This window comes from Macaca nemestrina, chromosome 6, assembly GCF_043159975.1.
Source record: "Macaca nemestrina isolate mMacNem1 chromosome 6, mMacNem.hap1, whole genome shotgun sequence".
NCBI lineage: Eukaryota > Metazoa > Chordata > Mammalia > Primates > Cercopithecidae > Macaca > Macaca nemestrina.
In genome coordinates, this window is record NC_092130.1 from 144,884,431 (window position 1) to 144,909,562 (window position 25,132).

The 25,132-nt window shown below is 36.9% G+C and overlaps 1 protein-coding gene across 5 annotated transcripts in view; it reads left to right on the plus strand.

The window, feature by feature from the left end:
• LOC105473077 (RAN binding protein 3 like) overlaps positions 1 to 25,132 on the plus strand; it is a 52,280-nt gene that overhangs the window by 21,659 nt on the left and 5,489 nt on the right. The window contains exons 2-13 of one of the 5 annotated variants that reach the window (XM_011726700.3): positions 6,561 to 6,619; positions 7,882 to 7,921; positions 8,718 to 8,795; positions 10,261 to 10,335; positions 12,984 to 13,055; positions 13,404 to 13,543; positions 16,483 to 16,586; positions 17,676 to 17,760; positions 21,016 to 21,118; positions 21,505 to 21,635; positions 22,978 to 23,098; positions 24,768 to 24,910. In XM_011726700.3, coding sequence (XP_011725002.2) covers positions 6,561 to 6,619; positions 7,882 to 7,921; positions 8,718 to 8,795; positions 10,261 to 10,335; positions 12,984 to 13,055; positions 13,404 to 13,543; positions 16,483 to 16,586; positions 17,676 to 17,760; positions 21,016 to 21,118; positions 21,505 to 21,635; positions 22,978 to 23,098; positions 24,768 to 24,910 — 1,151 coding nt within the window. The remainder of the gene's footprint in view (positions 1 to 6,560; positions 6,620 to 7,881; positions 7,922 to 8,717; positions 8,796 to 10,260; positions 10,336 to 12,983; positions 13,056 to 13,403; positions 13,544 to 16,482; positions 16,587 to 17,675; positions 17,761 to 21,015; positions 21,119 to 21,504; positions 21,636 to 22,977; positions 23,099 to 24,767; positions 24,911 to 25,132) is intronic. The other 4 variants (XM_011726696.3, XM_011726697.3, XM_011726698.3 and 1 more) reach the window with 4 other exon arrangements.

The window sequence follows — 25,132 nt, forward strand, 5'->3', positions numbered from 1 at the left end:
GAACATAAATTGTGAAGATTTCATGGACACTTATCACTTCATCAATCCATACTCTTGTGATTTCCTATGCCTGTCTTTACTTTAATCTCTTAATCCTGTCATCTTCGTAAGCTGAGGATGAATGTCGCCTCAGGACCCTGTGATGATTGTGTTAACTGCACAAATTGTTGTAGAGCATGTGCATTTGAGCAATATGAAATCTGGGCACCTTAAGAACAGGATAACAGCGATTTTCAGGGAACAAGGGAGATAACTTTAAAGTTTGACAGTCTGTGGGCTGGGCAGAACAGAGCCATATTTCTCTTATTACCAAAAACGGGTAAGATAAATATCACCTGGGGAAAAGAATGCATTCCCAGAAGAGGCCTCTGAATGGCTGCTCTGGGGGTGTCTGCCTTATGCAGATGTAAATAGGGCTGAAACACACCTTAGTCTCCTTCAGTGCCCCCAGGCTTGCTAGGATTAGGAAATTCCAACCTGGCAAATTCTAGTCAGACTGGTTCTCTGCTCTTGAACCTTGTTTATCAATGACAATGCATGCACAGTTGGACATGGAAGTTTATTAGTGATTCTAGTTTCGCCCTGACCTTGTGATCTCACCCTGACCTCCTGCTTTGTGATCTTTCATCACCCTTGAAGCATGTGATCTCTGTGACCTACACCCTATTCATACATTCCCTCCCTTTTGACAATTGCTAATAAAAACTTGCTGGTTTTACAGCTCAGGGAGCATCACAGAACCTGCCGATATGTGATGTCTCCCTCAGACACCCAGCTTTAAAATTTCTCTCTTTTGTACTCTTTCCCTTTATTTCTCAGACCAGCCAACACTTAGGGAAATAGAAAACAAACTACATGAAATATCAGGGGCTGAATTTCCCCCATAGGTTTCCACCTCTACTACACTACCAACTGGAAAGAAGAGGTGTACTGAAATCTAGGTCGGGGAAGCTGTGTAGCAGAAACTTGGGGACCTCTAGAAACTGCCTGTCCCCCATGCCCACTGGAGTACAATGGAACCAAAGGTACTCCATTCTCAGCAGCTTACTCTATCTTGACATTTTCTTTTGACTCAGTAGATCCTTTCAAATCCCCACCTCTGAGAGGATCCAGTAACAAAATCCTCCAGTTACTTTCCCAGTTGAAATAGGTTTATTTGTCAGAGACTAGGTGTCATTTAAAGATACGGAAATAAAAGGTAGGGACACCTTATAACCCACCCAAAATTGGGGGGGGTATATAGTACATATCAAAATAGAAAAATAAAGTTTATTGTAAACATTGACTGTGATAGTATAATACTTTAAAATCCTGGAGGACAAAGCTATTAAATATATGCATAGTATTCAGTTGAATCCTTTTTTCCCCTATACATACCTATGATACAATTTAATTTTCAAATTAAGCACAGCAAGAGATTAAGAATGATAGTCTAGGACAATTTTAACAATATACTGTAATGTTATGTGAATGTTCTCTCAAAATGTCTGAACTGCAGTTGACCATGTGTAGCTGAAGCCACAGATAACAGCGACAACTGTACTGGATTTTCTTCCTAATGAATTCCTGTCTACAGACTCAGATGAGTGTTTTGAGTAAAGGTGAAGGCCAAGGACTAAAGCAAATGTCTTTCAAAGGTTTAGATGGCATCATAAAAAGCAGATCTTCAGTTATTCTGTGGAAGTTTTGATTGCTTTCTGAACTCAGTGACTCCATCTTACTCACACCTTTATTTCCACATATTTTAATGTGAAGAACAGTTAAGTTCAAGAAGCAAGGTACTATATGCTTGCTGGGCAGTATACTTCAATAAGAAGTCTATTTTTGGCAAGCAGCATGGGGCTTGTCTTCTACTTCTGGGAATCTGACACTATGGTAGAAAAGGGATTATTTTTTAATTTAGTTTTTATATTTTCAAAGTTACACATATTCATGTGATTTAAGGAATCAAATGGTTTTATGAGGCTTTTCTGGAAAAACAGGAGACTCATCCTTGTCCCCTCCTTTGCTCTCCCTTTTCTTGATCCCCAGAGACAACCGTATCCAACTCTCACCACTGTTTCTTTCAGCATTAACCTCCGTATGTCCACATATCACACTATTTCTTTATTTTTATGTTTAGGCTCCATTAGGCTGCAAAGTCAGTTACCACTTATCCTTCTGCCTCCCAGCTTCCAAAATTTTGTTGCTATTATTTCTCTTCATTTTTCCTTGTATTTGTGGTGGCTTCCTCTTCCTCTCCGACACAAAAAAAGCCTTATTATTTTGTGATTTCTGATTTAAGCAGGGAGTTGAAGTTCACGTGTATGGTCAATCAACTTTGACAAAGCTGAAAGTCCTGTTGTTTCATACTGATTTTTCCTTAGCATAGTGCTGGATTATGTCACATATCATACATTTGGGACTAATTTGTGCCAGTAAAGCCATACAGGATAATATATCAGTATGATGCATTGAAGTTAAATCAATGGTTTTGGAGGCAGGAGGCCTAGATTTAATTAAAGGTGGTTGCCACTTACTAATGGTATGCATTTAGCGAGGCACTAAACCAAGCCTTAGTTTCCTCATCTGTAAGTGGCAGAAACCATATTTAATCCACAGAATGATTAAAATAATTTAGACCAGATGATGGATAAAAGCACTTGGCCCACAATGTACCCTCCTTGTGGAGCAGAATTACAAGTGAACTGAGATTGAATTAATAGATAGTACTTCATGTTCTTTCTTATAACAGGTACTCAATACAATATTTGTGAGGTGAATGAATGTCTTCTCTTAATGAAGTATTTCAGAAAAAAACAACATTGAATATTGAGATTCATTAAATGCTACATGAATCTCCAAACAAGCAAAATAGCAAAATTAACCTTTACGTTTTAAAGTCTTTCTAATCCCCTCATTTTCTTTCATTGCCACAGAAGACTGTATTTTAAACTTTTAATTATTCGATTTCTCTTAAAAAAAAAAAGTCATGGATGCACGATTTTAAAGAAAGAAAAGAGCAGCCTCATCAGCTCTTTTCTAGAACTTAGACTAGCCTCTTAGTTAGATTCCTCATTTCCTCTCCCTTAGTCCCTTCCCCCCAATACCCTTTCATCACCGCGGAAGGGGTGATCTTTAAAAGAAAAAATTCCTATCAGAGCAAATCACTCCCCCGCTTAAAATCCCTCTTTGACATCCCATTTTTCTTGGAATAAAAACAGAACTCCCTGGCAGAACCTACAAAGCCTTGCAAAGCTCCAGCCTCATCTCCAGTCCTGTTTTGTAACCCTTGCCCACTGTTTTCTTAGGGTATCAGCTACACTGGTTCCTTTCACTATTGAAATGTGGCAAGCTCCAGCCTTCCTCAGAGACTTTCCTCTTGCTTTTCCCTCTGCTTGGAATGTCCTTCTTCAGTGTTTGCCTGGCTAACTTCTACTCATCCCACAAGTCTGCCTAAATATCACCTCTCCTGGAAACCTTACCCTGACCCCAAAAACTAAGATTCTCTTGTTGGTTACTTGTTGAGAGCCTGGTACTTCCCTTTTATAATGCTTACCCCGGTTGAACTTCAATAATTGTGTAATTAATTACTTAGTTCTGCTTCTCCTCCTCAGTGTAAGCTCTATAAAAGGCAGGGACTACATCTGTTTTCTTTACTGCTTTATCCATGTTAAAGGAAAAAGTTTAGACAAATTAAATTTATTAGAGTTTAACTGAGCAAAGAACAATTTGCGAATCAGGCAGCCCCCAAACCATAATGGGTTGAGAGAGACTCCAGTGCTGCCATGTGGTCAGAAAAAGGAAACAGAAAAAGGAAAGTGACCTGCAGAAAATGGAAGTGAGATACAGAAACAGCTGGATTGGTTACAGCTGGTTTTTGCTTTGCTTTATTTGAAGAGTTGGCCTCCTGTGATTGGCCGAAACTCAGCGATTGGTAGAGGAGTAAGTTCCAGTCTGTTTACATATCCAGTTCACTACGAACAAAGAAATCTTTAGGCAGAATTTATAAGGCGGTAGCTTTAGGCTAAACTTAATTTAACATCCACAATACCATGCAAAATGTCTTGTACATAGTCATTTCTCAATATATATTTGTTGAATAAAAGGATTAATGACTATAGTAGAAAGGAAAAAAGGCTACATTTTAAATATATAATTTTAAGGACCCTGTTTTTATTTTCAGATTCTCCTGCTGGGTCAGGTAAACAAATCTGCTGTAGACCCAATGGCTTGACAAATGCTTACTTTTGACTCAGTCTTTGGAGCTAAGAGAATTGTTTGGGAGAAGGGGAGAGAACCTAGGGGGAAGAAGTATGAAGGTTATCTCTTTGCTAACCAAGTTCTGGGCAGTGTCAAGAAGGGAAGGTGATTGTGCTGCCACTAATGCACCTTCAGTTAGACCATGTGTCCCTAGCTTCCAGCACAGTGCTTGCATAAAAAAGATGCTCAATAAATATGTGTTGAATTAATGGATAAAGGTGGCCTTTTTACTTCGCCATATGCCCACCAAGCTGCAAGCACGCTTTGTGACTTCCTCTTTAATGCTGCCATTGAAGATCACTTTTGCACGTTTTTAGCTGTATGTTTTGACAGAGGGAAAGTCAATATATTATTTGTGTAGGCTCAGGTCAAGTCATGCTGTTTAGGGATGATTGTCCTAAGCCCAGTTTGGAAGAGCCCCATTTATTATTCTAATTCGTAAATACTCCACTACACATTCACAAAAAGTATTTCTTTTCAAAATCTCTGCAAATCTCACTGCTTAAATCTAATGTAATTTCTGGAAAAGGAGCTCATTTTGAAAAACAACAAAGAATTGAGTTATAGTTTCATATGAATGGCAATGCCAAAGTATTAGTGAAGATTTTCTGCTGGGGATCACTTGGCTCCAAGTGAAGACAGCATGGTAAGTGCTTGCATAAAAAAACTAAACAAGGCCGGGCGTGGTGACTCACGCCTGTAATCCCAGCACTTTGGGAGGCTGAGGCGGGTGGATCACCTGAGGTCAGGAGGTCGAGACCAGTGTGGCCAACATGGTGAAACCTCATCTCTACTAAAAATACAAAAAATTAGCTAGGTGTAGTGACACATGCCTGTAATCCCAGCTACTCAGGAGGCTGAGGCAGGAGAATCGCTTCAATCTAGGAAGTGGAGGTTGTAGTGAGCCAAGATTGTGCCATTAGCCATTACACTTCAGCCTGGGCAACAAGAGCAAGACTCCATCTCACACACACACACCAAAAAAAAAACAAAAAAAACAAAAAAAAACAAAAAACACCCACTAAACAGTTTTATTTCACTGGACTGGGAAGAGGTATCCAAGTTCACATGGCTCTAGGAGATTCACAAAGGGTGTTTGCAGACTTTATGACACTCTTAAAAGATTGTGATGAAATGGGGAATCCCTTTCTGGCATTTAAATGCTGTATATGTCTAGCAGTTTCTTGAAATTTGTCAGCTAGAGCTTTATTTATTCAGCTCAGGGATAGCAAATTACCTCAGTGCATGCCAAGACAATACACTGCTAATGGCTGCTATAATGAGAAAAGTTCTGAGGTCTTACTTGGTCTCATCCAGAATGTGTTGTCATCACTTAGCAATGATAGCTATGAGTTTTAGAATGGGGATTGGTGGAATGCCAGATATCCTTTCTTTAAGGCTTTTTTTGTTTGGTTTTGTTAAAATTTAAATCTAAAAGTCTCATTTAATCTTCACATAAACTCTATGAGGTAAGTACTGCTATAATCTCGATTTTTTTTTTTTCAGATGAGAAACTAAGGTAAAGATACATTGTTTCCCAAAGTATTTAGTCAATTAGTGATGGAACTTATATTTGAACACATGCTTATCCAAACTAACTCCAGAGCCCAGGCTCTTAACTGCCACATAATATTTCTTAAGAATTCTGAAGCATTCATATTTAAAGGTGTTAACACTTATGCATACCCTAGAATGAATTTCTCTCTATTGTCTTATCTAAAATAAGAAAATACAAAATATTAATAAGGCTGGCAAGGTTGAAGACAAACTTTACCTACTTTATAACACTGTGTAAGACTAATTTTTTATCTAAATATCAAAAATAAAGTTTGGTGTATGACTACTCTAGTGAAGGAAATATGAATTATTTCTGGATATTTTAAGGTTGTAATGCAATGCATGTATATCATTTATACCTCCACATCTAACCTAAGTGGAAGTACTACTCCTAGATTAGATTTTTCACTCATTGAAACTTTTTATTCTTAAAGTAATGGTGTTAATCACCATGCCCTGATGAGATTCTAAAGGTACATAATTATATTTTGCTTTCCTTAAACACTTAAAGCATGTTCTTTTAATGGGATTACCTATTTATGGAAAGATACTGCTATCATTTCCCCCAAGTATTTATTTCTGTAATTAACTGTTAAATTATTTATAAATGTGCAATTTATAGTATCCACATAAAGTAGCTTGGCTTTTAACCAAATGCAGAGAAAACAAAAAACAAAAAAAAGTCTTCAAATAGTTTTAGATGGTGTAAGAAATGTCAGAGCATGCTTTTATTGCCTGTTTTTTTTTTTTTTTTCCCACAGAAAAATCTATCATTGCTCAACCAATATTTGTTTTTGAAAAGGGAGAACATACTTTTAAGGTAAGATTGTCTATTTCTTTGTTTAATTTTACTTTGACAAGGATAATTATATTTCAGGAAGCTAGTTATCCTGAAAGATATCACTGCTGCTTAGGTTTATGCTGTTCTTTACCAGCAGAGTAGTGCCTCCAGATTATTGATATAGTCAGGATTTACAAACATCAGTTTGGCTGGAATGTGAAGCCAGAGACCTTGTCTTGGAGCTATGGATAACATACTGTTTCATTATAGTAATATCTTTATTTGGAGTAACTTGAAAACGGGAGGAGCTGAAAGAGATTAGGAGGGCTATAGCTCCTCATATGAGTCCTCACCACTGACCTAGCCTAAAATCAGGTAAAAAAATAAATTCTAAACTACGATATTTGATTTTAAAGGGACCTTTTGAACTCTGCCTGTTTTTTTGGCATCATACTAAAATCATCCGTTTTGAAAGACCAACAGTAAGATTAGTTGCTGGGCGTGATGGCTTGCGCCTGTTATCCCTGCACACTGCTAGGTCACAGTGGGAGGACTGTTTGAAGCCTGTGGTTTGAGGTCAGCCTGATCAATAAAGCAATACTCCATCTCTACAAAAAAAATAAAAAGAAATTAGTCAGGCATGGTGACATGTGCCTGTAGTAAGTCCTAGCTACTTGGGAGCCTGAGACTAGAGGATAGCTTGAGCCTAGGAGTTAGAGGTTGCAGTGAGCTATGATTGCACTGCTGGCACTGAAGCCTGGGTGACAGAACAAGACCTCATCTCTAAACAAACAAAAAGCCCCACTAGATTCTCACTTTACCTTATTTCTTGGTATTCATTCTTATCCATGCAGGTAATTTAACCTACTACCCACAAAAACACTAAATGTAAGAAACACTCAACCTCCAAGCCCTTGTTTAAAAAACATTCCTAGGCCCCACCCAAGAACAACCACTTCAGAATCTTGAGAATAGGTGCCTCAAAATCTACATTTTTAAACGAACTTTCACAAGTGAATCTGCAGTCATTGAACTATAAAACTACTGGACTAGACTTTTGGTTTTTCTTGACTATGTGCCTAACAAATGAAGGTGAACTGCTTTGTCCTGGCCAGGCTAATTAGCCCTGGTTTCTGAGAATTCTGTAAAGCGGCAGGGTGGAAATCTGATGTACTAGGTTGGTGCAAAACTAATTGCGATTTTTGCCATTACTTTTAATTGCCAAAACTGCAGTAACTTTTGCACCAACATAATACAAAGGCAAATACTAAGCTATCCTCAGTGGTTTTGTTTCCTTTCAGAGACCTGCAGAAGACACCCTGTATGAAGTAGCAGAACCAGGTAATGATTTTCATCCTGTATTCCAAAATCAATCTTCATACAAACAAAATTAGCAGACACAAGTATTTTGGCATGTGGCACAGACTGTGTGAAAGTTAATGTTTTTTCTTTTTTTTTTTTTTGAGACAGAGTCTCGCTCTGTCACCCGGGCTGGAGTGCAGTGGCCGGATCTCAGCTCACTGCAAATGCCGGGTTTACACCATTCTCCTGCCTCAGCCTCCTGAGTAGCTGGGACTACAGGCGCCCGCCACCTCGCCCGGCTAGTTTTTTGTATTTTTTAGTAGAGACGGGGTTTCACCGTGTTAGCCAGGACGGTCTCAATCTCCTGACCTCGTGATCCGCCCGTCTTGGCCGCCCAAAGTGCTGGGATTACAGGCTTGAGCCACCGCGCCTGGCCTGTTTTTTCTTTTTTTAAATATGCCAGTAGATTCACTTTTGTTTTGAAATATGATATATAGGTCCCTGAGAACACTGATGTTAGTGACTAAAATTCACTGTGCTCCACTCCCTGCCCCTCAGCCTATCAAAAACATTCTCTGTAGACCTCAAAATGCATATACAAATTATTGCTGACACCAGTCATTTCTAATTGTTTCATACTAGCATGATATGCCTATAGGTTTATAATCAATCAGCAACCTATTAACCCCAATATTTAAAATAATTTAAGGGTTAATGTGTTATCAAATGATGATCTGTGTAGACAAAAGAAAATTCTGTTTATCCTACCCTACCATGAGTTGAGGATACTTTGTTATTGCAAGTAATTTTAGCCTTCCCATTGCTTTTCTTGCAGAATGTAATGGTTTTTCAAGAAAGCGTGTACGGTCTTCATCTTTTACTTTTCATATTACAGATTCTCAGTCCCAGGGAGGTATGTATAGCCTTGACTGTTGACTATTCACTGTTATGTTTATTCTGAATGCAAAATTACTGAGAAACTTTTCAAAAGAGTAATGTTAAAAGCTTATCAACTGAATAGTGTTTATAATATATTGTTATGTGAAAACAACAAGCTATATAATGGTACAGTGAGTCAGTATTTAAACATTCCATTTATCAGCATTGGAAAAAATACCAAAAGGACATAAGCCACAATGATAGCAGTGGTTATCTTAAGTAGAGGACTTGCAGGTGATTTGGTCTCCTCCCTATCCCCCATGCCTTTGTATTTTGCTATGTTTCCAGAGTTTCTGCATTGAGCACGTATTAGCTTTGTAAGTAGGGGAAAAGGCCATTTTTAAAGTAACCATTGGCTGGGTGCGGTGGCTCACATGTGCAATCCCAGCACTTTTGAAGGCCGAGGTGGGCAGATCACGAGGTCAGGAGTTTGAGACCAGCCTGGCCAACACAGTGAAACCCTGTCTCTACTAAAAATACAAAAAAAAAAAAAAAAAATTAGCTGGGTGTGGTGGCAGGTGCCTGTAGTCCCAGCTACTTGGGAAGTTGAGGCAGGACAATCTCTTGAACCTGGGAGGTGGAGGTTGCAGTGAGCCGAGATTGCGCCACAGCACTCCAGGTGGGTTGACAGCATGAGACTCCCTCTAAAAAAAAAAAAAAAGAAAAAAGAAAGCAACCACCTATTTAAATAAATGGATGCCTACCCTTTGAAAATAATTTTATCATACACTGTGTTCCGAGTAAATCAGTAACTTAGTTTGCTTCTCTTCTATGCTGAAAGCACTCCAGTGATTCCTTTTATAATGAGCTCCATGTCTTCCGCCTCGTAATACAGCATCTATGTATATATTTCTCCTCCACTGTGAGTTCCTTGAGGTCATCTTCATGGTTGAGAGTGTCTTACATATGGTGACCATAAAATAATATTTACTGTTGAATGGAATTGAATGGAAATTAATTTATCATCCTCATCAGATGTACTCCTTATTTACATTAATAAAAATAAAGACTTTTCTAAATTAGTGATACAGAAATTTTTCCAAAACAGCAAAACTCCAAATGAAAACAAAACAAAAAACCCACTTTCTTTTTTTTTTTTTTTTTTTTTTTTTTGAGACAGAGTCTTTCTCTGTCGCCCAGGCTGGAGTGCAGTGGCCGGATCTCAGCTCATTGCAAGCTCCGCCTCCCGGGTTCACGCCATTCTCCTGCCTCAGCCTCCCGAGTAGCTGGGACTACAGGCACCCGCCACCTCGCCCGGCTAGTTTTTTGTAGTTTTAGTAGAGACGGGGTTTCACTGTGTTCACCAGGATGGTCTCGATCTCCTGACCTCGTGATCCACCCGTCTCGGCCTCCCAAAGTGCTGGGATTACAGGCTTGAGCCACCGTGCCCGGCAAAAAACCCACTTTCTAAGTGACTTTAGTTTGCAATCTGCTTTTAGTGTCAACCTTGTCTCAGAAACAAATGAGATCTTCATCCGTCACTAACCTCCCAACCTTCCCCCATTCTAGGTCAGGTAATAAAGAGTTTCTAGAACTTCAAGCCTGACACTCTGACTTTTCAAAATCATTCTTATTAATGATGACTTTTCTTTCTTAGCTACTATCGTAAAATGCTGACACCTTAGAAATAGATCAAATAGAGGCCTTAGCAAAGTATGCATCGAAGAATACCTTATGAATTCTAACTTCACAAATTCTGAGTACATGTTTTTACCTTGGGTAGAAAGTTTGAACTTAATTTTTTTTACGATTTCACATTTATAACAGCATTATTTTATTTAAGGCAGCCCTATAAAAGTAAAAACAATTTGCATTATTTTACTTCTTATTGTCCATCTACATAGTTTATAATGTGTAGTATTTAAAACATGCAATTATGCTTTAAATTCATATTTTAAGTTTAGCATATAAATCCACTAAAATTTCCACTAATTAAAACATTACTCCTCTTTACTTGAAATTTATAATGTTTTGCTTAGTAAAACTATTTTATCATAATAAAATATTTGAAATGGCATTTTCTCCACATTAAAATGATCTCTATTCTCATGTTTTCATTTCTATTAAACAATCAATTGCCTTTTCCAAGTTAAGTTTGCCACTAAGAAAGAAAAAGTACAAACTATTCACTTCACTTGAATTGATCCCCCTCTACCCAGGAACTACAGAGTTTTTTCTTTTTTCCTTTTTCTTTTTTTTTTGAGACAGAGTCTGGCTCTGTCACCCAGGCTGGAGTGCAAGGGCACGGTCTCGGCTCACTGCAACCTCCGCCTCCCGGGTTCAAGCAATTCTCCTACCTCAGCCTCCTGAGTAGCTGGGACTACAGGCGCACGTCACCATGCCCAGCTAATTTTTGTATTTTTAGTAGAGATGGGGTTTCACCATTTTGGCCAGGATGGTTTCGATTTCTTGACCTCATGATCCACCTACCTCGGCTCCCAAAGTGCTGGGATTACAGGCCTGAGTCACCCACGCCCGGCCTGAACTACAGAGTTTTTCAATGAATAAATCTATATTCTTAATAATAACTGCAGGCATGACTGAGTAACAGTCATGTACCTTTCAGGTGCAGAAGAGACACTTTTTAGTGTCTCTAACCCTTCTAACCTGACTGACAAGCTCAGACATTAAGATAAATAGAGATCCTGGCTGGGTGTGGTGGCTCATGCCTATAATATCAGCACTTTGACAGGCCAAGGCAGGCAGATTGCTGCAGGCCAGGAGTTCGAAACCAGCCTGGCAAAAATGGCGAAACCTGGTCTCTACAAAAAATACAAAAATTAGCCGGGCATGGTGTTGCATGCCTGTAGTTCCAGCTACTTGGGGGGTTGAGGCAAGAGAATTGCTTGAACCCAGGAGGCAGAGGTTGCAGTGAGCCAAGGTCACACCACTGCACTCCAGCCTGGATGACGGAGACTCTATCTCAAAGAAAAAAAAAAAAAAAGAGAGAGAGAAATAGAGATCCTAATCCCAGAGGCAAAGGTATTCTGTTTTATTGTATTTACACATAAAACAAAGGAATGGCTTTAAGTTATCTACGCACCTGCTTTAATTCATTTTTTACTGGACACACACAAAAGGAAAGCATCACTCTGTTTTATCTTGTGCAGAATGTTAGTGGTGTTCAGCAGGAGAAAAATATGGCTCATTTTTTGTTGATGTTCAGTAATAAAATATAATAAAAAACATTAAATTGAACTCTGAAGTAAAGAAGGGATTCTACCCCAACATTTATGTTATAACACCTTAAAGAATACTTTGAAGAAGCAATTATTCTTTTCTCATCTTCATTAATTAAATGCCAAAGGTTGCTGTTTCTGCAATTTGCAATCGAGGAGATCCCTTTGAAATGTATAGAAATTCTATACTTGGAGCCATCACCACAGTCTTACCCCACCAACATGCTTGTAGGAAAATAACCTATCACATTTGTCATCTTTACTTCTTTTTTCAGGTATACTCATTAAAAAGGGAGTGTGGGCAAACTTTGGTAACAGTTTTATAATATTCTATAATAGCTATATATTAATGCTGAAGGGCTCATTACCAATTCAGATTTTATAGTCTGTAGAATTTCTGACAGTACACTATTTAAAGATCTAAAAAAGGCTGCCTTTTCTCTAGTCACTTAATTTTCACTTAGATTTCTGAAAGTAAACAGAACTATGTAGCGGGACGCATCTGGCAAACCACCCCCCACCATTTTTTTCCTTTGAGATGGAGTCTCGCTCCCATCACGCAGGCTGGAGTACGATTTCCACTCACTGCAACCTCCACCTTCTGGTTTCCAGTGATTCTCTTTCCTCAGCCTCACGAGTAGCTGGGATTACAGGCACTTGCCACCATGCCTGGCTAATTATTTTTGTATTTTTAGTAGAGACTGGGTTTTGCCATGTTGGCCAGGCTGGTCTCAAACTCCTGACCTCAGGTGATCCACCCGCCTTGGCCTCCCAAAGCGCTAGGATTACAGGTGTGAGCCACTGGGTCTGGCCGGCAATCCCATTTTTAGCAGAGCCAGTGCTCCAGAGAGCACTACCTAGTACTCTGTTAGTGCCAATTGCGACATCTGCTGGTGAGTTCAGAACGGGGTTGTTAAGCCCCAAATAGTGTAGAATCTGACACTCTTCTGTATTTAAAAAATTTTTAATATTTTTTCTTACAGTGAGGAAAAACAATATTTTTATGATATCGACTCTTGTGCAAAGTAATATTGATATAAAGAGTGCTGAACAAGGTATGTAGCTTCTATTTCAAGAACCTCAGAAATTGTATATTTTACCACCTATATTTTCATCTCCCTATATGTGCGTGTGTTGGGGGCATGGAGTTAGGTCAGAGTGACAAAACATGAAGAAATAATGCAAGTAAGCCAGGTTTCACGATCAAAATGAATAGTTATTGGGCAAAAGCTAGGCAAGGTGTGAGTGCTGGGGAACTCAATGCTTATTTTGACTTTGATTAATTAACCCTAGTCCCTCATTTAAACATGACTTTAGAAAATAAGAATTATATTAGTTAAAAATAGGGAGTAAAGGAATATTGCACTAAAAATATATTTATCTTTTAATTCTATTCTTTTAAGGTCCTGTGAAACATTCTAAGCATGTTATTAGACCTGCTATTTTGCAGCTACCTCAAGCTGAAAGTTGTGCAAAAGTAAGAAAAACATTTGGACACAAGGCACTGGAATCCTGCAAGATTAAAGAAAAAACAAATAATAAGGTGAGAAAGCCCAGGATAACAGGACTGACCTCAACCCTTCATCCTTCCTTTTGTAGGTTGTTTGGGGCCTCCATATCCAGAAATAGGAGTTGCCTGAGCTTTGTTTTGTTGCTGGGCTAGATAGCGTAAGGCCCTTGGTAACCTTTTTAAAGTTGTACTCTTACATTGGAGAGTTGTAGTCTCACAAATCTATGGTCTCTCTAAAGTTATAAAGCTGAGTACTGGGCAGTAGAAATCTGGGGGTCTTGTGCCACAGCAATGACCCTATGTGAGAATGGGGACAGCAATGAGGTAGCCAGGGGCCATACTCAGTAGTCAAAAAAGAGACATGGATTTTCTCTACATCGTCAACTGGTCAACATCATAGTGTATCTTTGCCAGTTTAGGTCATACCAGGGGCTCACTTCAGAGCCATATTCCAGTATAACAGGAGCAGAGAACTCCCTATACAGTGTAATTGGAAGGGTCTGGGAAGCCTCCAGAGACAGTTAAGAATTCTAACTTCCTACTATGTAGTGTCTGAATCACTCTTTGTAGGCCTTTCTAAAGAGATAGTAACTTACACAAGCCATGCAGATACGGGTTTGGGGATATATTCAATTGCTGTAATGCTACCCCTGTCTTCCAGCAGAAGCAGACACAGGAGGAACAGGACTCAAGATAGGCAGGTTGGAATTTGACAGTTATTCCATCTTAGCCATTTGTTTCCAGCTGAACTACTGAGGATTGGTCACATAGTTTCGCTTTGTTTTGTTTTCCCTTAGTGAACATAAGGACAGAAACATTCAAGTGTAAAAAAATACCAGCTTGGTACTAATCTTGCCTCTGCCACTATCTTTGTTTATCTAAACAAAGCACCCATTCAACATCTTTTTTTATCAGCAAAGTAAGGGACTTGAACTTGGTCAGCATTTACCAATATTTTTATATTTCTAAACCCTTTACTTTGTAAGATATGATTTGGAGAGATCCATTATGAACTTAAAAAAATCATTTCATCATTTATGCATGCTATATAATTTTTAAGTAAAATATGTCTTCAATTTTAGATAAGTATATTACTGTTTTCATTTAAATATAATGTAATAATTATCACCAAGTTACATAATTCCTTACTTTTATTTAAGAAGTCATATGGCCGGGCATGGTGGCTCATGCTTTTAATCCTAGCACTTCGGGAGGCCGAGATGAGTGGATCTCTTGAGCTAAAATGTTCCAGACAAGGCTGGGCAACATAGTAAAGCACTGTCTTTACAAGAAATATAAAAATTAGCTGGGCATGGTGGCATGTGCTTGTAGTCCTAGCTTGAGCCCGGGAGGCAGAGGTTGCAGTGAACCGAGATGGTACCAGTTTGGGTGACAGAGCCAGACTGTCTCAAAAAAGAAAAGAAAAAAAAGAGTGATGCATGGTGTTTAACTTGTTTTAAATTATGTAATAGGAAGTATAATGTGTTGACTAATTTCTAAAAAGTTATATTGCATTTGATTTTAAAATGGCATGCACTATAAATACACAGCAAGATTTTAATTACACGCTATGACATCAATAGTACATCAATATTTCTTTCTTGGCAGGATTTTTGTAAACACTGCATTGCATATTTTTAAAATAAAATTTATTAATATATTTCTTCCATTTTTTTTCCCTAAATGATCCAAGCATAAGAGAAAATTTCAAGCTATTGTTTATATTTATTTTTGAGAAAATTATAAGGTCTAGTAAATAAACCTTATTTCCAGTTATTGAAAATCCTTACTGTATATGCCCATCATTAAACAGAAAATTTAATGCCCATCATTAAATTTTCCATTTAGTGATCTTTGAAGATCCAGAGACACACTGTATATAAGATCCTATGTAAGAATTTTGACCAAATGAATATAATTTAAGATTTGGTGAAAACTCTCTAGGTGGATTTTGTAGAACCATTATCTTTATATTTCTTATTAACTTGTATATCAAAATCAGATAAATTATTTTCATCCTATCATTAATCAATGGTTACTTAATATGTATAGATTAAACAATATATGCCTAAATAACTATTTTAACCAACATAGGAGTGAAAGCTACCATTTCGACTGAGAGCTACATCATCTGAGTGACTAGGTCATGAGCATGTACTTTGATCTTTGCTAACCATGGCACATGCTCTCTTGATACATATTTGTCAGTTCTCAAATTCTTGTTAAAAAAGAAAAAGTATTCAAAATTATTTTTATTGATTGAAATAAAAATTTAAGTGGAAACGTATCCTATCTGGCTTTAAAAGATATGAACGACCTGAAACATCTTTGCAAATCCCTGGTCGAGGAAGGAAGGTGTCCACAATACATTGTAAATACTAGACCAGATAATTTATAGGGTTCCTTCCAATTCTAAATTTCCTCACTCTTACATTTATATATTAATTCAGGTATTGTGCATACACATATGTACATAAGGCAAAGTAACTGAGTAAGTTACCAGTTGAAAATTTCAAGATAAAGAGATGAGTGGGGTTTTCTCTTACACTGGGTGACTAGGATGGTGACATTTTTGGGTGTTACCAAGGATCACATAGTCCTGAAAGTGAGCTTTACTAATCCAGAAATGAGAATTAACCCAATTTGACTAAAATGGCAAAAATAACAAAACATAGTGGGATTTCTGAATATTATGATATTCTGGTATTAGACAGATCTCCATTGTATGTAAGTGACCTGGACAAGTTATTTAAGTTCTTTGTGTCAGTTTACTGACCTGTAAAATGTGGATAATAGAAGTACAAAGTGTATAGAGTTGTAAGGAGTAAATGAGATAGTACATAAAATGCTTAGGGCAGTACTTAAACATAGTAAGTTTTCAATATGTTTAACTATAACTATTGTTTCCTTGTCTGATGGTCCTATAGTAAGGTAGTCTTTATAAACTTTTTGATGTATTTCTTTACTTTCAGATTTCTGAGGGAAATTCCTATTTGTCAAGTGAAAATTTATCAAGTGCCAGAATTTCAGTCCAGCTGTCTACTAACCAGCACTTTTTAGGTGCAACATCAGTAGGGTAAGTTAATAATGAGAAAACAGAAGGGTTGTCCTTTCATTCTTGCATTCTTTTATTATTATAACCAATCATGGAAAATAATTTTCTGACCTTGTATGGATAAACTGCCAAGATTCCCATTTGAAAGGAGATTTTATAGGAACACAAGTTTAAAATGTTTTTTAAAAATTTCTGATACTTAAATATTATCATATTAATACTGGATTGTCTTCATTGTTTCATTGACTTGGGTGAGAACTTTTTGAAAATGTATGGCTAAACTTTTATTTGGTTGGGCATAAATTATCTGGTTAGTAGATTAGGCTCTCTTCCTCTCTCTCTGGCGTTTTTTTCTTTTATTTTGGCATTATTCATTTTTTATTGGCATGGGTTATATAAACATCAAGGAAAGCAGTATAAATCTGCCATATTTATTAGTATGTATTAGTATTACTAGTGATGAATAAATGTTTGATCTGAGAGATTAAAACTAGCTGTGGATATAAACTGACTCACATGACTGGGCTCTGTCCAGGTGCGGTAGCAGGTGCCTTCTGTGCACATTGGGGATGCAATGACGAATCCTGAGCACATCTGTCTACAAAGAGAGGGCTTCCTGTCTTCAAGTTTCTCATCAGGAAAAACACTTTTAACATTAAAAAAAACGTTTCTGGGAGGCAAAAAAATTTAAGCCAATGCACACTCAATTATAACAGATAGGGTTTTGCTTTTGCCCTGGAGATCTCTGGTTGCTAAAGGCATCAGCCACTTGGGGAAGGGAAGAGTGCAAATTAGGTATTAGACAGGGTGTGTTGGAAAAGCAAAAAGGGTTGGGCAGCCCTCCTGGCTGACCACACAGCCAGTGCAGTGATGGCCATGAGGCAGTCAGGACTGGTCTCTGTCAGTGCTGTAATAGCTGGAAACTATCTTGACAATCACCTCTGGATGCCACTATTTGAATTTTTCTTTCATTTCTCATTAAATTCAAACTAACAAAAATGAGCAGTAAATTTGATTTACATAAATCTATTAAATTATCTGATTATTTCAAGGTTTAAAATGGCTTTATCCATGTATTTAAAATAGTAAATGCTTATTTCTTTTTCTTAGATGTCAACCAAATGAAGATAAATGTTCTTTTAAAAACTGCAGTTCCAATTTTGTTTTTGGAGAAAACATGGTAGAAAGAGTTTTGGTAAGATTTTGGTATATGTTTCTATTACTATATACAGAGCTGTCACTTTAAATTTCTAAAGGTAAATTAATTAAAAGTAATATTAAATTGAATAATACTTTTTAACTCCTGAGTTCAACGGCACATTTTCTTTCTTTAACTGGAAAGATTCTCCTGGGAAGCATGTCCTAGTTGTTAAAATAATAGAAACCCACAGAGGAAGGGAACTGTATAATTATAACATTATTACTGATGTGAAATATTAAATAGTTCTTTGACTTGTGTTAAGCCAAAAGTACCCAAGGAAATCCCAGAATTATCTGCAATCATTAGATAAGCTCAATTGGTAATGATATTTTAATAGTTTGCATCATTTTACAACAAGATGCATTTAAAATTATTTGCCAATTTTTTTTTTTTTTTTTTTTTTTGAGACAGGGTCTCACTGTGTCACCCAGGCTGACGTGCAGTGGTACGATCTCTGCTAACTGCAACCTCCGCCTCCTGGGTTCAAGCGATTCTCCTGCCTCGGCCTTCCGAGTAATTGGGAATACAGATGTGTGCCACCACACCAGGCTAATATATATATTATATATATTTTTTGTATTTTTAGTAGAGATGGGGTTTCACCATCTTAGCCAGGATGGTCTCGATCTCCTGACCTCGTGATCTGCTCGCCTCAGCCTCCCAAAGTGCTGGGATTATAGGCGTGAGCCACCGCGCCCGGCGACCAGTTTGTTCTTATTAGTTAACCACAACCCTACTTTCAAGCTCTTACATCAAAAAGCATTATTATAACTTTTCTTTCCCTAGCTTTCAGAGAAAATTCATAGTGCTTTGCTTGCCTAGGAGAATCTACTTGCCTAGTGAAAACCCCTCACTGTTATTACCATCATCCTTATTTAATGCTCAGCATCATCTTGCAATGAGGTAACTGCTTCTCTGGTCCCCACAGAACTCTGATCTCTAAGACAGTGTAATCTACAGTGGAAAATTGTACAGAAAAGTGAAAGCTGTGGGAAACCATGCCTATGGTTTTATCTGGTCAATCACATCTTCATACCTTTTCCAGCTTTCACTCAAGTCAGGAAAGTGGCTGAGATAGCTTGAACATGCCTAGCTTGTCTCAGGAATACCAGTTACATGAAGAATCCCAAAGAAGCTGCAGAGATTTTAAAACTCATGTACGGATTTAGATTAATAAAAGAACCAACTCGTTAAGCCAGTTCATTCCAATTCTTTTTTTTTTTTTTTTTTTTAGATGGGGTCTTGCTCTGTCACCCAGGCTGACATGCAGATCATGCAGGGGCATGATCTTGGCTCACTGCAACCTCTGTCTCCCTGGCTCAAGGGATCCCCCCACCTCAGCCTACCGAGTAGCTGGGACCACAGGCACGCACCACCACACCTGGCTAACTTTTTGTATTTTTGGTAGAGATGAGGTTTCACCATGTTGCCCAGGCTGGCCTTGAATTCCTGAGCTCAAGCGATCCACCCGCCTCAGCCTCCCAAAGTGCTGGAATTATAGGCGTGAGCCACCATGCCCAAACTCATTCCAAAATTTTTAGGGCTTTCATATATTAGTTATTTTAAAGGCTTAGTTTATTTTAGGAACCCTTCTGTCATTCCCAAAATGAAGGTCAACTCACCAATCCTAGACCTGTGACCTATGCCTTTGGATGTGAACCAAAACGGACTAGCCTCCATGGTGAATTTACAGGCAGTATATTTAGGCACATTTATTCCATATCATTTATTTCTAAGTTTGACACCAGATTAGCCACAGCATCTGTAAAATGTCAGACAACGCTTTTCAAACCTCACAGGATCAACTTTACATTCCACTCAATTTACCAAACATGTACTGAGTTCTTATGGTATATAAAGCATTGATCTCAAATTTGGCTGCCTGTTAGAATCATCCTTTTAAGGATTTCTTACCTTTGGTCTCATCAGACCAATTAGCTCAGAATGCCTGTGGGTGAGGCCAGCTGTCAAGCGATTCTAATGTACAGGCAGGTTTGAAAACCACCTGAGTAAGTGGTTATGCAAGCTAAAGGAGACACTGTGCCCTAAAGGTGCTTATCATCTAATAAGAGCAGACAGAGAGATACCTATACAAATAAACTATAGTCAGGACTACAGGTTTGGTTTGAGAAGGCACTTGTGCACATTTCCTATGGGCATTTTAAATTTGGTTTATAAAGGAACCTGAACTCTCTATCTCTTTAAGTTGGTAATATCTTAAGGATAACAGGAATTATAGAGATAATTTGTGTTTGTCCTCTAATCCTGTAAATTTTTGGCCTTGCGATTTGGGGGCCAGGATGAACTCTTGGCTTATTGGCTAACTATGTGTTTTTAAAGTGAGTCATTTAAACTTTCTGTGCCTCAGTTTCTATTTTCTTAAAATGGAAATAATTATACCCATCTCTACCAATTTTAAGGGAATATCTTGATGTCTAGTTAAGTAATGTGAAATAATTTTCAGTTCATAAGGGAAAAAATATAAGCATAAATTCTTAAGTATCATTGTTCTAATTCTCTGTGTTTTGCAGAGGGCTACACATTATCGCAAATGTCATGTCAATTAGTCTTTTTTGTGCAGGCCTTGATTACAACAGACATACAGAGCCCCAAGTAGCCTTAAAAGCGACTGTTGGCAAAAATTGTCTGGGAGGAAAAGTTAGGATTCTTTCTACAAAGATGTTCTCTGAGACATCTTGTGGGGGTCTCTGGATAACTTTTTTGTTTTCTTCCATAAAGTGGATAGCAAGAGTAAATTTCTGGGGACACTGAAATACTTTGGTATATGTTTCTGTTACTATATACAGAGCTGTCACTTTAAATTTCTAAAGGTAAATTAATTAAAAGTAATATTAAATTGAATTATACTTTTAACTCCTGTGTTCAAAGGCACATTTTCTTTCTTTCTTTTGTACCTCCTGGGCATCAGTTTAGTCTAGTCAGAGTGTGGAACATCTGTTACCTTCTTTTGTACCTTTAGACCTTTCCCATTGCCTCTGGGACTAGATCCCACCTGAAGTAGGCTGGTGGTAACTAGATTATATTTTCTGAGGATTAGAACTCAGGCTTTCTAACAATGGAGATGAATTCTCTGTTCAGCACACAGAAAGTCCAAAATAAAAAACATACCAGCTGGGCTTATTTGCTGTGTTGAAACAGAAAAATGAAAGTGTCTTACTGCAAACATATAGGGATAAAATTAAAACTTTTATTAAATAAAATTAATAATGCATCTTTTTCCCCACTCAGAGTACTCAAAAACTCACCCAGCCTCAACTTGAAAATGATTCATACACCAAGGAAAAACCATTCAAATCCACTCCGAAATTTCCTGTCAACTTTTTAAGTTCAAGTAAGAATTCTTTCATTTGTAAAACATTAGATTCACCTAGTTTGTCTTGTTTTTTATGTTATTTATTAACATTAATATTTAATATAAGTAAAATTAATATTTAATATAAGGTTTTAAAAACAGTAATTCAGTGTTTCAAATATTTTGGTAAAGATTAAAGCATATAAATATGATTATCTGATATACAAGCTTTAATAATTTTTTGAGTTAATGCTATGCGGGAATCGATAAGGAGATTTTACACGAACTCAAGCAGTTTGAATTTTTGGAATCTCACTTACTATTAGAAAAAGCCAAGTAGATATATGTGGTCATAGGGGCAATAAAGAACTTTCACAGTAGAGAAAATGGGGACTTTTCAGTGTTTTTCCCGCATTTTCTCTTAGGAACAGACTCTATTAAAAATACTTCCCTAACTGAATCAGCTGCTGCATTCTCTTCCCAACCATCACGAAAATGCTTGCTGGAGAAAATTGATGTTATAACAGGGGAGGAATCAGAACATAATGTGTTAAAGGTCTGTATATCATGTTTTACTCTTTTTGGCAGCATTTACATACTTGGAATAAAGTTAACATGAGAAGAGACATCTTTAAAAACACAGACAGAAGTATAGTTTTCATGGAGACTAAGTTACTTTAATAAAAATGTTGGACGCTCTCAAAAATTACACCAGTAACTTATTTTCTTCTTATGTTTGTATGTGTACTTTGCAGGAAAATGGGTTGTTAGTTTTACAACTCTTCACATTAGTCCCTTAGAAATACAATAGCCAAGTATCCTGCTTTAATATTTGCTTTTATAATTAGTGCTATTATTGGGATTAAATAATTCTACTTACACAGGTTTAACAATGTTGATACCTTGATTTCAGTCCAATAAGAATTTTGTTTTCCTCCTAAAAAAGTTTAGAATTTCATAAATTTAGCTTTCTTTAAAAAAGTTTAGAATTTCATGTAATTCAAGAATTTCACAGATATACACTACAGTATCACAGGATTTTAATGCTGAGTAGTATCACCATCAGCACAAGCACATGAAATGTAATTACTACAACTTTACCTTTTTCCAACAAGGCAGAAATTTCCCTTTGCCTTTCTCTATCTGCTTTTCTCTAAACTCTCTCCATTCCTCTCCACTTCCTGTATGATCTACAGACACTTTTATTTTAACTGTGTCTCAGAGCATAACCCTTGGATTAGATTAATTCCAGTCTTATTGAAGTAATTGTTAGGAGTGAGGCTCTGACATGCTGTATTTTTAACAGGCTGTTTAGGTGATTCTTGTACACAGTAGTAATGATTGTAGTGGGGTAACCTGTGGCATTACATCATACTTCTCCACATTATCATGCCGTCTTTGAAAATTTCGAAGCATGCAAATGGTTCAATGATTCCTTTACCTTCAAATAACATTATATAGCTCAAATAATTAATATAAAAGTTGATGTATATATAGTTTTAAAAAATCAGAAAGTAGGTATGGCATTCTACCACTGACAGAAAAAAAGAGGGGGAACATTTATATGTATTGGCATGTATATATGTACAAATATCTCTGGAAGGATAAACAAAATATTTACACCAGTGGTTACTTGTTGCAGGGGTGTAAATTGGTAGATGGGAAATAAAAGCTGGGGCCTCTTTTCACTTTGTATGTCTTTTTACTTTTTGATGTTTGAACTATCCAAAAGTTGTATGTTTCTAAACATTAAATATATGTTAAAAGCTGGTTTATAAATCACTAACGAAGATTATTTTGGTAAAAGATCAGACACATATAAATGTATCATAACATAGGAAGTAACTTACTTTGAAAAAATTTTCTATATATTTGACATTTAAAAAATTGTTATTTAGATCAACTGCAAGCTTTTCATATTCAACAAAACAACACAATCCTGGATTGAAAGGGGCAGAGGAACGTTGAGACTGAATGATACAGCAAGCAGTGACTGTGGAACATTACAGTCAAGACTAAGTAAGGAATCCTTTTGTAAAGCAAGCGACGATTTCTCAGGATTTCTCATGTGTACCTATAATAATATAGGCACATATCATTTTCTGGAGATGTGCTATAAAATACACCAAAAAAATCAGACTGTTGAAAATATTTCTATAGGAGCTTCCCATTTCAAGGAGGCTCTCCTGTTAGACTGCATGGGCTCCAGTTCTGGCTCCAGCAGTGACTAACTAGTGACCTTGACAAGTTTTTTAATCTCTTTCTCTACTGTACTTATATCAGTTTAAAATGGGAATAACTGTAGTTCATGACTTACTGAGAGAATTCAATGAGATAAAGCATGTAAAGCACCTATATCAGAGCCCAGCACACACCTAAATAGTAATGTTATTATTATTTGAAATAATATGATGCAAATTATTTTGTAAAGTGAAAAGCTTTTCTAAAAGAAAATACTTGCCCCATAATTTGTCCTGGGCATCTCAGACATGGGATGGGGGTCAGGATGAAGGATTAGTCTCTAAGGAAAGAGATTAGTTTCCAAGGTGTGCCGTTATTGAATCCTGCAGGCACAGTGATGTTCAGAAGTTGGAGCCAGTCAAACCTAAAAATACAAGAGAGCTATCATTCAAAATGACACAATGGGCATTGTTCAGAGGTCCAAACTGAAAGACAGCACAGGGAGAGATCTGGGCAGGATGAATGGATTTATTGGTCAATTTTGAGAGGTCAAGACTTTGGAGGAGACCACAGGTAGACATTGGATCCAAGAATAAGGTTATTCGTTGAGTTTTGGATATCAAGCTCAAGAAATGGGTAAGAGATATAATTCAGACTAAAAGGATAGAAACAGTGTCTTCAGTTCTGTAACAGGCACGCAGATTTCTAAATCACCCAACCAAGTAATAGTACCAAGGCAGTTGCAAGTTATTTACTACTCTGGTTTGATTCTACTGCCTGCCAAAGGAAAAAAAAAATCCCCAAACAAAAATAAAAAACAAAAAACAAACCCCCAAAGCAGCTTTCTTTTTATTATGCAGGTAATATCCATTCATTGTAAAAACTGGAAAGCATGGATTGAAAAAATTTTTTTAAAAATCACTTAAAGGCCTATCTTCCATCTGTTAACAGAATATATTTTTCTGACCCTTGTTTTCTGTATATATAAACGTATACATAGATTGTAAAAGTTCTGATTCATGGTGTCTATTTTGCTTTGTAGCCTATTTTTTTCTTTTACATATTACACCATGATTTTTCCACATCAATAAATATCTTCTTGCAGTATTCTTAATGGGTTCATAATATTCTCTTGAATGACTACACCATAATTTATTTAACTAATTCCATTTTTTTGGACACTTAAGGTTTTTGTTTTGGTTTTCTTCATTGTAAACAATTCGCAGACGAATATTCTTCAGACTATCAGTTCTTAAAAAGAGTTCTAAAATTTTAACCACTTTTAAATATTACAGTAGAAAAGTGTAATTTCAGCACTTAAGACAAAAAAGTTCTCCCAACATAAAAAACTACAATTTGAAAACCAAGTTATAATTTAGTCAAATCACAAGTTAGTATTGAATCTACAGTCTGAAAAACAACTACAAGATTTATTTTGCTTTTGAAAATGGTAAATTCCTCTGTGTCAACTGTTCTGTGGCCTGATGTAGTCAACTTCCTATTTTAGTTATGCGCAATCAAGGCAGTTTAAGGCTGATCCTCAATAGCAAACTCTGGGCCCAAATGAAGATTCAAAGAGCAAACCACAAAAATGTACGAATAACAGCTACTGATTTAGAAGACTATAGCATCAAAGTATTTTTAATTCAGGTAAGTGAGAAATTTCAGTGAGAGAGGATTATCCTACTACATTAATAGATGTCTGCAATTACTAATTTGTTTTTTCATTTGTTGTAATAATATGTACCATTGGCAAAAACAGCCATTCATTATGTCTGTTTGTAGTATAAGACATAAATTTTATGTGAAATTCAGAAATTAACACCAAAGTCTATGTAATCAATTGGTACTCATTCCAAGACATTTGTGTGA